Source organism: Micromesistius poutassou (assembly GCF_964030765.1).
Source record: "Micromesistius poutassou genome assembly, chromosome: 21".
Taxonomy (NCBI): Eukaryota; Metazoa; Chordata; class Actinopteri; order Gadiformes; family Gadidae; genus Micromesistius; species Micromesistius poutassou.
The window spans coordinates 8886696-8903571 of NC_140291.1; the positions used below are offsets into that span (position 1 = coordinate 8886696).

General features: G+C 40.5%; 1 protein-coding gene across 2 annotated transcripts in view; it reads left to right on the plus strand.

Annotated features, from left to right (window-relative positions):
• Nucleotides 1-11848, plus strand: part of LOC311366589 (glutamate receptor ionotropic, delta-1-like) — a gene marked incomplete at both ends in the record, with an annotated part of 424970 nt that extends 413122 nt beyond the window's left edge. The window contains 4 exons of one of the 2 annotated variants that reach the window (XM_084485371.1): nt 2415-2581; nt 6164-6404; nt 8131-8269; nt 11306-11823. In XM_084485371.1, the coding sequence (XP_084341497.1) occupies nt 2415-2581; nt 6164-6404; nt 8131-8269; nt 11306-11823 (1065 nt within the window). Of the gene's footprint in view, nt 1-2414; nt 2582-6163; nt 6405-8130; nt 8270-11305 lie in introns of both variants that reach the window. The other variant, XM_084485372.1, reaches the window with a different exon arrangement.
• Nucleotides 11849-16876: the final 5028 nt, after the last annotated feature.

Below are 16876 nucleotides of genomic sequence, written 5' to 3' on the forward strand. Positions count from 1 at the left end.
CCTTCCCCTCCGCAACCTTCTGGACCCTGTTATACCAGTCCCACTACAAATCCATCTCCCAATCTGCTTTCCACCTCAAAAACATCTCAACATCTGGCTATCCCTCCCAGACTCTGGCTGTGACCCTCAACCGATGTCAACACAGTCCTTTTCGTAGTTCCCAGCAAAGACCTGGATAGGCTCCCTAATGTTTTAAGCTCAGCTGCCAGGTTTCTCACCAGGACCTTAGGCTGCAGTGGTATAGAAACGTCCTCACTGCGGGGTAAGAACAGGGCCACTTTGTGGTAAACCGCAACCAAACCAGATCTTTACCTGCACCAATGAGTTGTGTTTTGTTCGTTTGCGTAAGTCTTAGCGGCACCAAGCCCCGCAGCACAGCCCACCCTCATCAACCTCACTGGCTCCTGGTCCTGTACCGTCTACATATCCTCCTCTTCACCTCCAAATCCAAATCCCTCCATGCTCTTGCCCCAAGCACCTATCAGATCTCCTTTACCCCGATACCCCATCTCAGAATCTGTGGTCCTCAGACACAGCCCACAGCCACCCCGACCAACTGTCGCTACATCGTTTCTGTTCCTGTATTTATATACTGTTTAGCCTGCTACGTTAAAGCACCCTTGGATTTCATTAATGCTATAGAAATTACATTTATAAATAGCATTATTATTATTAACGTAATGCCTGGCTCGAAAAGGTACAGCCTCATTTATTGGCTTTATCCATTGAATATATATAAGGGTGGGTATAGATTACAAATATAGTGTGAAGAATATTAGTGAAGACATTGAGAGAGCAAGAGACAGCTAGCTCTTTGCTAGTTAGGTGAGTGCTGCATGCAGCGCTCAACTATTGTTCTTTGGTTTTATTCTTTCTTTCTTTATTATTCTGTACAATCTTTTGGACCCTACTCCTTCAAAAAATGTTCACCTAGAGACTCCATTCCATTCCATGGAATTGTGCGCTGCCATTCAAATTGTAAAAATATGTTAAATTTTTGAAGATATTCTACTATATTCTCTGACACTGTACTTCAGACTTTGTAATTTGCTCAATTTTTAACCGTTAACCATCGTTCAAACACCTGGTGGCATGTCATGGGACCTTTAACAAATCAACACACTTGTATCTTTAAGTATTTAAAAACTGAATTTCGATATATAATTTATAATTTTTTTCAGAATCACAGTTTAACAGTTTAATTTCAAACCCGTTCCTTCATATATTTCCAGTTGGTCTCATTGACTTATGCTGAGGCTAGAGCGTGAGGACGTTCTAGATGACGCTCTAGCTAGCCCAAGGTAGCTGGTTAGCGATAGCCCAAGGTGGCTATCGTTAACCATTGCGCACATCGCAGAGCCTATTCAACGTCAATATTTAACCTAGAAACACAATGTCAGGCTTGAATGGTCATGGTCTTTCTTGTTGGCACTAAAATAATTAATCAATTGGAAATATGATCATAGCACCTAGAGACTAGGTGCTTGCTACATATCCGGTTCACTTCCGTACACCCACACACGCACACGCGCACACACATTTGATCAGAACAACTCAGCTATTCTATTTTATCTTAAATGTATTCAAACTTTATCACTAACTCTTCACATTATTTGTTTACAACTATTTTACATACAAGTGTACATGTTTACATTGTTCACTCCATTTACACTTTTGACACTCTGTTCAAGTCTTTTCACTTGATTTAAGCCATTCCACATTTCTTTATGTCTGCCTTTACTAAACATATTTTTAACCTCACTTTGCACTACAGCACTCACTGCATTTTCTGCAGGAAATGCATTTTCTAGTTGCTCTTTTGGCCCCTCCTAACTAGGGAAACCCACTAGGATTGACACAAACAAGTTGTTTGTACAAGGATGTACGTCTTACAGGCACACAGTTATACGAGTTTCCATTTGAAAAAACACATTATAGATAGTATACCTAGTATACCTGGAGAGATGGTTGCTATTTATTTTATAGCTATTTTGTCCTTGGGTTAAAAATACGAATAAAATCAAAGGCTTATTCCAGTTATCTTGCCAAGCAGACTACATTTAAATTCAAGTACTTAATTATGTTTGGTATTATAAAATACATTACGTTTTACAACACCATCATTTGAAATCTTCGAGGCAAGAGTGAAATTAATGGTGAAACAATGGCCTCCAATTTATGGCTCCCTGACGTTTTTCACTTTCAATATTTAAAGCTACTTTCAAGTTTCAGAGATTTAAGATTTGAATAGATGATTAAATTTTCAATGGTCACTGTCCTGACAGTTTTACTTTGAGAAATTGTCTGGAGAAATCAGGTGGTTAACTCTGTTGTACCGAACCACCATTTGATGGGTCATGGTTGTTAAGGTTCTGCTTTTTCTTCTCTCCATCCACCAACACCCTCATTGTCAGGCGAAGAAAACAACCTACGCCTTCCTGTGGGACATGGCCGTCCTGGAGTACGCCGCATTGACCGACGACGAGTGTACAGTCACAGTGACGGGCAACGGCATGAGCAGCAAGGGCTACGGCATCGCCATGCAGCACGGCAGCCCCTACCGAGACCTCTTCTCCCAGAAGTAAGACCGCCAAAATAAAAGCACCCTCGAGATGTGTCGAGGCAAGGTGTTGTTTTATTATTGGTATTATTTGGTTCTATCTTGTAGAACGATATGGTGTTTTTTTTTTCTTGAGTCAGATTAACACACAATGTTTACATAATTTGCATATTCATCTCAGAATCACAGGCCTCCAGAATTATGACCCCAAAATAATGTCCCCCCGTGTTTCATTATGCTTACATAATTGCATCTTAATCGTAAAATCCTAGCGAGAAAAGCCTAGCGAGACATTTTCTGAACCAATTTAAATACAAAAATACAAACAAAATCAATAGTAACTTAAGTATTCTATGATTAGTCCATGATTTTAAGGTTTCTTGAATTCAGTTAGTTTCAGTATATACATTGATAGCACAACCCAGTGACTTGGAACTGATGTAATTGATGTAATCTATTTGACATCATCAATAACATCATCATGGTACATTAGGCTATTCCATCACTAAATCAGAGCACCTCTTTGTTAATCGTCATCATTCTGCCATCCCTTTGGGGAGTCCTCCCCTGCCTGCAGATTGTTCTAACCCTCAATGCGGATCAGCTACTCTGCTGGAGTCTGACGGTGGCTGTGAGATGTTGAAGCACCGTGTTTGTCGCCCTGGATGCTAGCATGTCCAAGCATGGTTGTTTGAATATTGTAAAGGGATTTAGGTATAATATAAACTATAATAACTAAAGTATAGACCTGAAGTTTTGGAATAATTCTACATAATTCTATAAAACAAAAGCTCACAGAGAATATGTAATTTTGGTTAAAGACACTATGGATAAAATTTAAAAAATATTTTGCGATAGAAGGCTTCTTAACTCATATAAAGTTAACATCAAGCTTTAATCACATTGTATAGATTTTTGAAAAAAAAATGTTATTATGTAATGTAATTATTCGCAATGCAAAGTAGGCTACCAACAAGACATGTTGAATTTCATTCCCCCTAGAGAATGTCAACCATTTCTCTTATCAAGTTAACAGAGTACATTGGAAGAGCATTCAACTCTTTCAACCCGAGCCAAACTACCATTGCAAATGTAAGATTACGTTGATAACCAATCCCTTCATTGTTAAAATGGATTATGACTGAACGTCTGATACGATGAGTCAAAATGAGTCAAAAATTCTATACAGCAAGTTCTCTAGACAATAGATATATTGTAAAATGTGCTGCTTGTTAAAACTTTTTTTCTTTTACTCCAGTTCCTAAATATGATGTATGTTTTTACTTTTACTTTGCAGGAACAAATGTGTACTCTGTAATACAACTTATATTGTGATTGAGAGATTAGTGGTTGAACAGTTGTCCAACCAAAATGTTGTAAATGGGTCAGAGGGAGGAAAATAATCTTTTGGAACTTAAGATTGGAACTTAAGTTTGGAACAACCTTTGGCAAAAGAATGTGCACACACGATGATCCATATGTGACATATTTTAATTGTAATATTCCCTAGTGATACATTTTTACTGTAATACTCTCACATAGCCACATCCAGTAGCACCGAGCATAGTTTAGAGGTAATTTCCCCTCACAATCGCCAGAGGGCAGCACTGAACACATTTGACAAATTAATCAGTAATACTCTCACATAACCTCAGAGGGCAGTACTGAGCACATTTAACAAAGTTACAAACATTTACACTAGGGGCAGCAACGGACACACAGAGGAAGTGAGAAAACCATAGAAGAAGTCTACTCTCACCTGATATAAAACTCGGACTCCGCCATTTTAGGTCAGAATCTCTTGGGCGGCGTATCGATTAGATGTAAAGCTTAGAGACGCTCCACGCGTGTTATATACAATCCCTCTCCTTTTGTTTCATAGACGATAGACAATAGACCAATAACCTTAACCAAATAAAGTGAGTTAAAAGCGATCCTGTCTCGGCGGCCTTTCCTGGACTAAAATATCATAACACATATAAAAAAAAGGAACAAAAACCCTGAAACATGAGGCTTTTGACATTGATGGCGCACCCCAATTTGATCACATAATAAAAAGTAAACATCAATCAACAACCAACATTAGTGGAAAAACAAGGAAAGACGGTAAATGTAGCATCCAGAGGAAAAGGGTAAACGGAGCATCCAGAGGAAAAAAGGTAAACAGAGCATCCAGAGGAAAATCGCTGGGCCTGGGTCTAGTTCATACATCCAAGCAGTTAGTTTGAGAGCCTCTGTTCCTGTGTGAAAACCAGCCCGCTGTGGGAAGGGTTTTGCGTACCCCATGGAGGAACACAATTGGGGAGCACTCAGCCCTCCACACCTCCCGTGGCGATGCACCACATATAGTGGCTGCACAACACCTTACTTCTGCCAAGCTTCATCTCACTTCACTGTGATTATTTTTATTAAATAGCCTTTCCCCACGTACGTCCTTCTTTACCTTGTTCATCCCTCTGTCCTGTTCCACACCATCACAACGGCTCTCATGGATATATGTGTGCAACCCCCCCACTACAGGGGAGTCTCTCTGGGGCTGTACCTACTCCCTTGTAACGCTTTCCTAGTTGATTACCCATGTTGTTAAATCTGTCTGTTAGTGGGATTGTATTGATTTGGGTGGTGTGACTCACTAAATGGTTGGGTTTATTTTATATCTTTATTCCTTCTTTGCGTTTGGGTTCTGTCAGGCCTGTGAAAGCCTTCCCGTGTCGCCCACTGAGGGACATGCCGTGATACCCTGGCTGGTGTTAAATGGAGGGCAGGGCTATTGTGTGCTGTAAAGTATTACAAAAGTCATTATCTCCGACTGTTAATCCCTTTTCCCATGACCGTTGGGGTACTTCCGACCATTATTTAATCACCGTTCCATTCAAGGTATTTGAAAACTTTGGTTGCTTATTTATGCAGAAGAAAAACAAGTTAGGCCCAAAGTGGGTTTTTAATCAGGGATATTTCAATAGAAGGACAGTGTTATGACTTTGAGCCCTTTTCAAATACTAAGGTCAAACCTTTTTTCACTTGCTGGAATCTACCATGTATTTAATAACTCATCAAAACCAAATTTGCAACCCATTAGTATAGCTATACATATAATTTATTATACCATCAAGAACAAGATTGGTAACTCCCTGCCCTTTCTCTTTTGGCAATTGTGAATTTCAAATGTTGTTTGAAATGTTTTTTCAAAATGAAGTCGTTCTTTCTCTAACATTACTTGCATTTATGTTTTTAGAAAATAACAATAATGATGATCTCTCAACTGTTCAGCCTTTACTCTAATGTTTGACTTCCTGCCAAAATGTCTTTGATTTAAATTTAATTTTGGAAAAAAGCTTCTGCTGAATGACATGAAATGTAAACAGTATCATATAATGCTACACCAGCTGTTTTTTTTTTACTTTGCCATGCAGTAAGCAAGCACTTGCTGCACAACCATTAGTTTGTAGGACCTCCAATAGTGATGGTATGCTTCCAGTGTTTTCAGCCTATCCTCACTTAAACCGCACTAGGTGGGAGCATAGTAGAAGTGTTTGGTGTCCCTGCCCTCTGACCCCCTTTCCCTCTCTCCATCCATCCCTCTCCCGCCCCTCTCTCCTCCAGGATCCTGGAACTCCAGGAGAAGGGTGACCTGGACATCCTGAAGCAGAAGTGGTGGCCGCGCATGGGCCGCTGCGACCTGAACCGCCACACCAGTGCACAGCCCGACGGCCGCTCCCTCAAGCTGCACAGCTTCGCCGGCGTCTTCTGCATCCTGGCCGCCGGCCTGCTGCTGGCCTGCCTCGTGGCAGGCATGGAGACATGGTGGAACGGCAACCGGTGCCACCGGGAGCAGCCCAAAGAGGTGACCGAGCACAGGGTCCGTCGGACAGGCCAGCGGGGGGAGGACACGGCCACACTCTACTTTAAGGATCCAGCCACAGACCAGAGCCCCGACTTAGTAGAGCTTCAATACACCCAGCTGTAGGACAGGGTGCGGGGGGTTGCAGGAGCTCAGGGGAGTGTTGGAGGGTCAAATTGGGATATAGATGGGATAGCTTTGGTGAGATAAATCACCCTATAGGCCAGAGATTGAAATCAAATTTGGTCTCTTAATCGTCCTTTTTTTGTGTTCATTTTTTAATTCTCCAAGCTTACCCATACCCATTCATACTACTTTATATTGCATCTGATGTTCGCTCAAAACATACATTAAAACATCAACCATCGAAACCATTGCTCTTAATATTACACCCAAGGCAATTAATTAACTTTTTTATTTCGATTGATGCACATCCTAATTAGCTTGATACTTCTATTGACTCAGAAGAAACAGAATTCAAATCAGCCAACGGTGTCAGAGGGTCCAACCCGCATGTCCCCACAGGAAGTGCAGAGAACCCCCCCCCCCCCCAGGTTTTTTGCTAAATAACTCCCCAAAGCACCAAGCGCCATCAAGCCCACGCTATCAAATTATTGCTTGTGTGTATTTTGGTGTATGGTGTATTTTCTGCAGTGAGGCTTTGGGTCATTTTCTGAGCAGAAGGGATCTCCGAGAAGATTCTCATTATCTTGAGGGAGAGAAAAGAATAGCAGTGTTAACTGACAACCCCTCTTAATAATGGTGATTGTTTTGTTGTTTGTTGCCTCACGTTAAGACAAAAAACACGATTCTCTGGCCTGGGTCAACCCTTTAAAAATAAGCATTTGAATAATATTGAGATTTTTATTAGAAGGTATCAGTCCCTTTTGTCTTTAGTTCTCTGTTTGTGACCGCATTGCCCTCCGAGCAAATATACCTGACTACAGTAATCCATTCAAATCGGACAACTTTTTGAAACAAAACGGATAGACTACCTAGACTACCTAGACTAACTACCTCTCGCATTTCAATAAGATGCAATATTTCTTTGCTAGACTGGTTTTATTTGACTTGAATATTATTTCACCAACACTGTTTCCTAGCCCTCCACCTAGCACCAGAGCTTCTAATGCTACTTGTTATCATCTTATCCTCAGGAATTAGTTGAAAGGGTCATACTTTAATTTATTTTTTATTATTATTACAAATAACAATTAGATACAACAACAAAAAATAAATAAGAAAAATGATTTTTCCCATTTCCCAAAAATACCCCACAGCATTAGTGTCCATTACTCTCACTTATAACATAAGACCTAAATTGTTTAGTTGTCATCTACTACAAAATGAAAGTGTCAGTTTCCCACTGCAGTTATCAACGCTATCATCAGGTCTAGGGGCACAGACCATTTAGAGAAGGAAGTAAAGGCTTTATCCCATCATTGCATTCAATAAAACAGAAAAAAAGGCTTGACTTGGATCCCTAAACTACAGTGTGAGCAAACAGCATAGTCTAACATGCACGGGGTCTATCACTCTTGTAATAATGCCTGTCTCTCACAATACACCCCGGACAACAATCCCTAGTAATACAACTGTCACCTCTTCAAATTATATGTCAATGTGGACACCCATTTGACCTCTTTCTCTATTTCTTCTCCCTATCTTATCTATCTATCCTTTTTATATGACGCATTATTTACACTTGACTGTCTGTGATTTCGTGCAGGTTGCTAAGGATTACAGACTGGCAAGGGTTTCTGGTCCATTGACATATAATGACATTACAACTGCTTCATCGGAGGGAAGGAGAGACATTTGGACAGAGAGAGAGAGAGGCTGGGATGAAGCAGAAGCTATTGATACAGGTCAGAATAGACCCGTCTGTAGACACTTTTGGTCCAATATGTTTGTGTTCTAAGTTTGTTAACTTTATGTATTCTTTTTACAAGAGAAAGAACAAAGTTGCCCCACATAAGTAACATCATTAGTTGCTTTATTTGCCAGAAATATATATAAGTCAAGCCATGATTTCAATATCTCCATATCAAGAGACATTTTGGCACATATTATGAATATCTGTATGTATTATTGTACACCTTGCCGTGGTAGTTTATGATGCCCCAATCAAGCTCTTAAGGGAAAACTCCCCAGACATCTACTAATCTTGCACAAACCTTTAAGTCTATAGTTCCACCTTTTTAATGCATGGCACAAGCGCATACCTCACTTATAGATATATATTGTTATATACTGTATATCTATACATGGTTAACAGCACAGTTGATTTAACAGCCTTTTAATTGCTAAATATATAGAATATTCTAGTATGTATCTTTAATATTATCTTAAATATGACTACAAATACTTGATATATACAAATTAATACAAATGAACATGAAAACATGAAAAATGAACATGAACATGAAATGAACATGAAAACATGAAATTAAAAAACATTTCCCTGAAGAAATCTGTGTGTATGTACCAGAACTATATGTTTCCTCTTGAAGATATCTCTAGGATAATGGTTAAGTAGTGTATGTTTTACACTACACTTATTTTATATTGTAATGTCGCCCAATACTCGGTATCCAATAGTAAGGTTGAAGAATAGAAAACAACATTTTAGGGATGTTATTTAATGTACATACATTTCTGACCAGTTCATTTAGAGCCATGACAACTGAAGTTGAGGATGACATTAAACATAAAATGAGTATTTACCAATCAATCAGAGATGTTTGTTATCGTAGTTTAAGTTGTATTTAAATTCTGAATAGTTTACTTTCGACTATGGATAATATAAACGTTGCAGTAGGATTGATTTGCAAATCTGCAATAATATTGTCAACTTGTTTGATTTACATTTCTTTCAAGCCTCTACACTTTTGAGCAAAACCATTTATTTGTTTAGATTAAGCTACTTAAAGGGAGTCATTAAAGGAAACACATTGTATTTAGATTTCAGTTTATTGTTTAAACAGTTGTGTGTGCAACTGTTTAAACAATAAGCAATTGGATTGTAACGTTTCATATTTTCGTGTATATCTATTTAATGTGTTCCACAGTTCAGGCCAAATTTTACGCCATGAACTAGCAAAAAAACATATATCGCATTAACGTATCCTAGCTAGATTGCTTTTCATTATATGTAGTTAGATTGCAAGCCATCTAGTCTTGCTGGGACTGACTCGATTTTATTCTCAGACAAAGTAATACGTCAATAACACACAAGCTAAAGCATCTGCATTGGCTAGCCACTACTGCCTCAACCTATTTACATGTACATGCCTTTTGGGCAAAATTGATGGATTGATTGATTATTTGGCAGACATGTTCCATCTGAATTTCTAGAACTCATAGCTATCTCACCATTATTAGGAATATGCCTATCATCGTTTTCTAACTTGAATGAAGCAATGTCAGAGCCAAGCCAGACTACATGCTTTATAAGCATTTTGTTGTAAGCACACATTCTGTCGAAACAGGATAATAATATTCTTATCTAGCTAACTCCTCTACTTGCTAAACAACACAGATCGCATAGTGCATTGTAGCTGCATACAAAATGAGCGCCTGCAGTGTCATTGAGGGGGGTTCACAGAGCTTCTTTGCACTGAGCTTCCCCTATGGAAAGTCCTTGTGCCGCACTTGCTATGCAAGTCATGTTCCCAGGCTTGGAAAATCCCCCCCTTTGTCATATGCTTCCGATGACTTCATGTGTTGGAGTTCCACAAGGAACCTCTTTGTTGTCTATTAAAGCCTAACAAGTGTGTGTGTGACCGCAGGCGTCTAGCAATGCTTGGTCAGCATGCTTGTGGTTTTCATTACATCGTTGTCCGCTTCAAGGTCAATGCAGCGCAGAGGGCTAGGTCTATCCTGGATTCATGGAGATAAAAATATATATGGATTTATAATGAAAAGAATATACATTGAAAAACAACCACTAAATCTGTATGTTTGGCTCCAATAATTGCTTTTTCTAAAAATATCCAGCCCACTTCTAAGAGATGTTAACTGGAGTACTTGTGTCATGGACTGTAATCCACCAAGGCCATGTTTTGATGGCTTGCAACATGCAGAAAAAAGATCAGACTTGATACTCATAATAGACTTGTAAGTTAAAAACTCCCGACTTGACTTGAGACCCGATGACGCAAATTACATGTCTGTTAATTTTATGTTTTATGTTTAATATAAAACATAAGACAGTTTAAACGTGTCTGTGTAACGTTAACTGAAGTACGAGTGCACACTTGGAACAACATTGTCATGATTGGATGTCGTTCCAGCTCCCCGCCATGCTAGCTGAGGGTCAATGGACCACAACACTAACCAACCCAATCTTGAGATAAAACATTGGCATGGTGACCTTACAGCCAACCACATCTCAAACTCCAAATTACGTTTCAATGTCGATTGCATTTTTTATTTCCGTGCTTCATTTAACCCTAGCTCTCACAAGTCCCAAAGTATTTAGTGGACTTGTGACTTGATCCTGCCTCTTCTTGTCACCGACCAAGTTTGATTTCAATGCGTGCATAATGCTGTCTTTCTAAATCATTTGAGTCCCCTCAAAGGATGTTGCTTCTTTGCAACCAAACCAATGACAAACATGACTGAAGCCCTTATCACAGAGCATACTGAAAGTTGTGGAAAAAGTGTGTATCATCTTCATCGACACATAAATATAAGAGATGGGGGGGGGGGGGGGGTACAACAGTTAGGAATGCATGGAGCCCCGAAAGAGCTGAGACAATCTGAGAATCCGGCCTCACGCCAATCTCAGCCTCTGTGTCCCTCCTTCTCTCCCTCCACACCTCTTATCCCTACCTCCCCCTGCCATCCCTCTCTCTCTCTTTCTGTACCGCCACCACTCCTTCCTCCTCCTCCTCTTGTAGGACAAGGAGGTGAACCTGGAACAGGTGCACCGTCGTATGAACAGTCTTTTGGACGAGGACCTTGTCCACAAGCAGATCCCCGGCCACTCTATCGAGATCTCTGCATTGGACATCGGCAGCATGCAGCCCGGCCCGGCCTGCTCCTCGCTGAGGGCGGGAGGGAGGGAGTCCATGCGGGACTATCCGTCCTCGGGCCTCTCTGTGACCGCCTACCTCCCCGGGGGGGAGGGGGGCCCTCAGCTGCCTCCGTCACTGTCGCTGCCCCACAGCCTCCCTCACCCTCACCATGGGGGGGGAACGCTGGGCCGGACAGTGGGCCACTCCCAGGCACTGCTCCCTGGCAGCTCCACACTGGGGCCACCCACACATCACCCTCTCAGCAGCACATCCATCAGCGGCACCATGCAGTGCAAACACAGGGCGCCCAACGGGGGGCTGTTCCGCCAGAGCCCCGGCAAGAATCCCATGCCAATGTCCTACCAGGGAGTCTCCGGAGGACCCATACCCGAAGCCATTGACCCCGCCCACAGCACCTCCATATGAGGAGGGGGGGGTTGACCCCGCCCACAGCACATCCAGATGATAGGAGGGGCAGCTTGACCACATCATGTCCATATTACAGGAGAAAGGAAAGGGGAGGGGTCAATGATTGACCCCGCCCACATCTGTTCTATATATATTAGGATGGGGTTTGGTGTGGTTCAGGTCAGGGTCGGCGTAGGGCTTAGTGGACCTCCATTATTGTTGGTGGGATGGGGGGTTGGAGAATGTGTTTGTGAATGTGGGGTGGGGGGGTGCGGTGAGGGTGTAGTAAAGGAAAAGGATTTAAAAGTGTACAATATTCTACGATTTTTATTACTCATTGAAAACTACCACTGTTGCTCTGGCGTTGGGGGAGGGGGGTCTGGGATACAGGCTGTGGTTGTACCTTTTTTTTCTGTATATATTTGTAAATACTGACAGAACGAAGTGAAGTTAAAAGTGTATTTTGAATATTCTCGATTTTTGGAGTTATAAAAAAAACGACAAAAACACAAGATGATTTAAAAAACGAAAACAAAACATATAAATTGATTAAAAATTATGACTGTTTGAATGGCTTTGTAAATTTTGTTCAATATTAAATAATGACGAGAAATTCATTGTGATTGTTTTTCTAAGTGCCAAAATCAGAAACTATGTCTCTCAACAAGTCGCTAATCGATTCCCACTGCACCCTTGGTACCACTATCTCTATCTCTTCACTATCACACAGAATTATGCTCGTAAAAAAAGGTTGTCAGTCACTTTTTTGTTATTTCTGTGTATTCTATTTCTTTCCTTAATGGTTTAATAAAAAAATGAGATTGCTTTTGTTTTTTTAGGTTTTCTTTGCAATACAAAAATGTAAACAGATTATTATTTTTTTTAATTTGCCAGTTTTAGCTAAAGCTGAAAACTATTTTTCTTGGTGCTCCCCATTGATGTGTCCTCGAGCCCATGATCTCTCTTTGCTGGATCCCACGGTCTTATAAGTTTAAATAGACTCATTCTGAACCTTAACATAATTGCTTATCAATGCCTCCCTCAAGACAAGGAAAGTGGTGGCTACTAGAGTATGGAGCAATGGAGAGGTGTGAAAAAGTGAGGGAAATGTTTTGGCAAACGAAAGAAGCGAACAGAAGAAATGGGAAAAGACTCACAGGCTTATAAAGGTTGGATGGTGACTATAAATGACCACCGGGGAATGTCATTACCCTGAACCGGACTGAAAATGATAGTGAAACAATATAGAAACTTACCAATGGGACGCAGAAACCTAAAAACGTAGTTGTTATTGCTCCTACAAGACCATTTAAAGGAAATAGGCATGCCAAGTAGCGATGTTATCTATTAAATTCCCCTGAATGCAGAAGGAAGTAGGGAGCAGAACATCCAGTCTTATTTTTGTTAAGAATTTGATAAGATTTTGTTTCTCTAACTCAAGGATGTAAAGGTGTGTCTTTTAACAAGGCATGCAGCAAAACTATTTTTACAGAGAGAGAAAGACAGAAATAGTGAGTAATATAGCTGACTCTTACTGCTAATGAGAGCAGTAATCACCTATGGAGATGAAAGATGGCTGCTCTCCAAACCTCCAAAGATGACTGCCTTGCAGATGGCATCCCTCGGTCATGCTACAGTCCATGAGAGTATGCTAGTAAAATTATCTTATTCAATATTGCTGTCCTATCCTTTCTTTTTCCTGAAACCTTGAATTAAAAGTTAACAGAATCTATTTTATTTTGTGTTTTCATGAGCACGATTAACATGCAGTTAAGACCTTAAAGGTTTCTATATATTTCTTCATGATTTTTATTTTCTTTCTTCGATTTGAATTGCTAATGTGGTGTCTTGGCTATCAAGCAAGCTGGCTATTAAGTATTTGACAGGTTTAAATTCTCCCCTTCATGAAGTGTTCCCCTTTAGAAGTACTACAATGAATAATGGCAGCGTCTGTAACAATCTAGGATAATTTGTTTGTTTATGTTCAAACAGGCAGTATTTTTATAGTAATGAAACATTATTGAGGCAATACAACCCTGGACAGACTCGATCGATTTTGGTATCTGGAATTAACAAAATCAGGTTTCTTCATTTATAACTAAATTGTATTTTACAATTCCATTAATCATATTCACTATATAGTATACTATGTATATATACTGTATACTATACACTATATAGTATATGTTTGTATATGTTACTATATGTTTTTGTGTCAAACGGCCTTCTGCTTCATTTCGGTCATCGCTGTATTCGTCCAAACTAAGTGGGAAGTCACTAATTTACTTCCCCCTATTGTGGTACTCCTCTGTGCTTTTGTTGCAATGTTTTGTAAGCAACTATTGTGTTTTATTTGGTGGACAAATAAGGCAGAAATGACCAATACACACTCTCAGTCATGCTGCTTACCAGTCAAACTATGTCCACTTTAAAGCAGTTTTTCTCCGCTTGTTTTTGTAATTCAGCGGTGTATAGGTCAGACCCGTCTGAACCATAAACACAGCTATCATCCAACACTTGCGAAATATTACATCTGTACAAAACGCACAATTTGTATGCGGTCAAGCGCTAGTCAGATGCAACTTTTCTTAATCTGTAAACCAATCCTTAACTCATTTTGTAACATTTCAGGTATTTTACCGAAGCTAATCTCAAGGTCCAGAGTTTGTGTTTCTCAAACTGAAGCGCTGATTAGCTAAGAGCGAGAACCACATTTATTCAGTATCGTTTGAGGAATTGTTTGTTTATTAGCTTGGAAAATCGTATGTGTGCAAGACATCTCTTGTAGCTGTTGAACTTAAGGAAATCAAAGTGTTGGGGTTGAACCCTGAGTTGAAGTAATTACACTGTTTACCCCCTCCCCGCTATCACCCTCTTCACCCTACGGGAAAGGGAAAATTAAAATAATCTGCCATAGCATATAGTCTGTAACAGTACATCTAAGTAAGGGAGACTCTTATTTTATTTATGAATATGCTGCTTGAAGTTTCTTAAACTTTAATAAAGAAATATTGTTTACAACAATGTGATGGGTGCTTGGTGATTGATCACTAAACGGAAAGCTCATGAATACGATATAACAAACCAAAGGGATACTATAAAAAAATATTCTAGTTTTTATATCTATTATGCCTACATTGTGTTCATCTCAGCTGTTTCTCTCTTCCTCTATTTCTCTCTTTCTCTCTCTCTCTCACACACACACACTGGATAAAAGGTTTGTAGTCTTTGTTCAATCTTATTGTAGACATTTATTCTTGCTGTGTGGCTTGCTAGCTTGAACATTGGACTGACACTAAACTAAGTGGATTGTCGTCTAGTTTGGCTTCCGAGTCTGGCAGTCTGGGTCATTGAATGACTGTGCCACACCAGAGCAGCTGTATTCTCTGAAGTGAGTCACTGGCCCCCTATTTATTGACTGATAGCCGGGTTATAAACTTGAATGTCTTTGTCAGACTAAATGAATGACTGAGGTGTCTGGTTTTCTACTTGACTGATTGACTCAATAAACTCCAGACTATAAAAATGGACGGAATGAAATTAGACAAAAATTTGGAGTTGAAGCTTCAATTCATGTTTAATAACATTATTATCCTGTCAACTCAAAATCTCTGTTGAGCGGTTTAGCCCATTCACAGAGCTTTAGCGTAGTATGAAAACACAGAGGATCAGCCAAAAGTCCTCTATCTGGTCGTATAAAAGGTTCATATTATGCTTTTTCAGTTTTTCCCTTTGCTTTCGTGTTATATACCGCTTTTATCCATGTTTAAGGTCTGCTTAGCTAAAAAAAAAATCTATGTCCGAGCCAGGGGGAGTTACCCGCACCTATCGAAAACACCCCTCATTCACTGCCTGAAACACCTTGTTGGCAGCCAGCATTTACTGCCGCTATAATCTGACATTAGTCTGTCAGGGAATTGCAGAAGTCTGTTTAAAGTGGTCGCTGCTGGAGTTTGGTTAGCTGTATCGCCAAGTCGAGAAGACGCTGTTCTCTTTGCGAGAGCAAATACCCTTCACATGGACTTGGCAAAGAAGACGACATGAAGAATGAGTGACAGTTTACATTTTAACAACCATCCTCCACAGTACCGGGCTTCATATGACTGAGAACCAGGCTTCATATCACTGAGACCTGTGCGAGAGGAAATACCCTTTGCATGGACTTCCCATGGTTCCCATGGTTGAACCTCTTCAACGTGGGTCGTCATTAGGTTTTAATCCCGGGGGACGGGATTCCCAGGAAATCTGATCGAGACTATTTCCTGATTCCTGGGAAAGGTTATGATGGGAAATAAAATAAAAAACGCAATAACTGCGCATCTATTGTCATATGGTAACATTGATGGGGGCGAAATGCTGATCTGTGTCCCCCTCGGGAGCAGGTCCGTGGACTCCAGCCACGCCGGACACAACTTAACTTTGAGTGATTATTCCCGTTTGCAGCCGCTGGCCAATCAGTTGCCAGCAGCCTGTTTACGTCATACAAAAGTACCTGCTCAGCTTGCTTGGAACCTCGACGGAGGTGCTACTAAAAAAAGTACCAGGTACTTTTTTTGGCAATGGAAATGCAAAAAAAGGCGGGCCAAGTCGAGGCGAGTCGAGGCGAGTTGAGCTGGTACAGTCGGTGGAAAAGGGGCATAAGTGATTCAGGAACCCAGCTGGAGGCGGAGGCAGCGTGTCTCCCAACAGAAGCATCGTTAGTCTAATTCTGTCGGTTTCTTGGCAGCAAAAGTTTTCCACTTTGCTGCACATTCTGTTGCAGTTTCCACAAGTGCACCTAAATAAGAAGTTATAAACTACACACTCAACGAACACACGGTTGTTCCCGTGATTGAATTTTACCGTGACAGAGTTGACGTTAACATTACATGTGAAATGTAAGATAGCTCCAACATGTCGACTTCCCACTGAAACGTCCTACCCCACTCTCGGTGTCCCCTGGTTCCCTCCGTCTGTCGGGTTGGACTTTGGGATTGTGTATCAGACATGAGCTCCAACAGGTATCCACTGAATCCACTGATACCCGCAGTGTGTACAGCTGCTCGG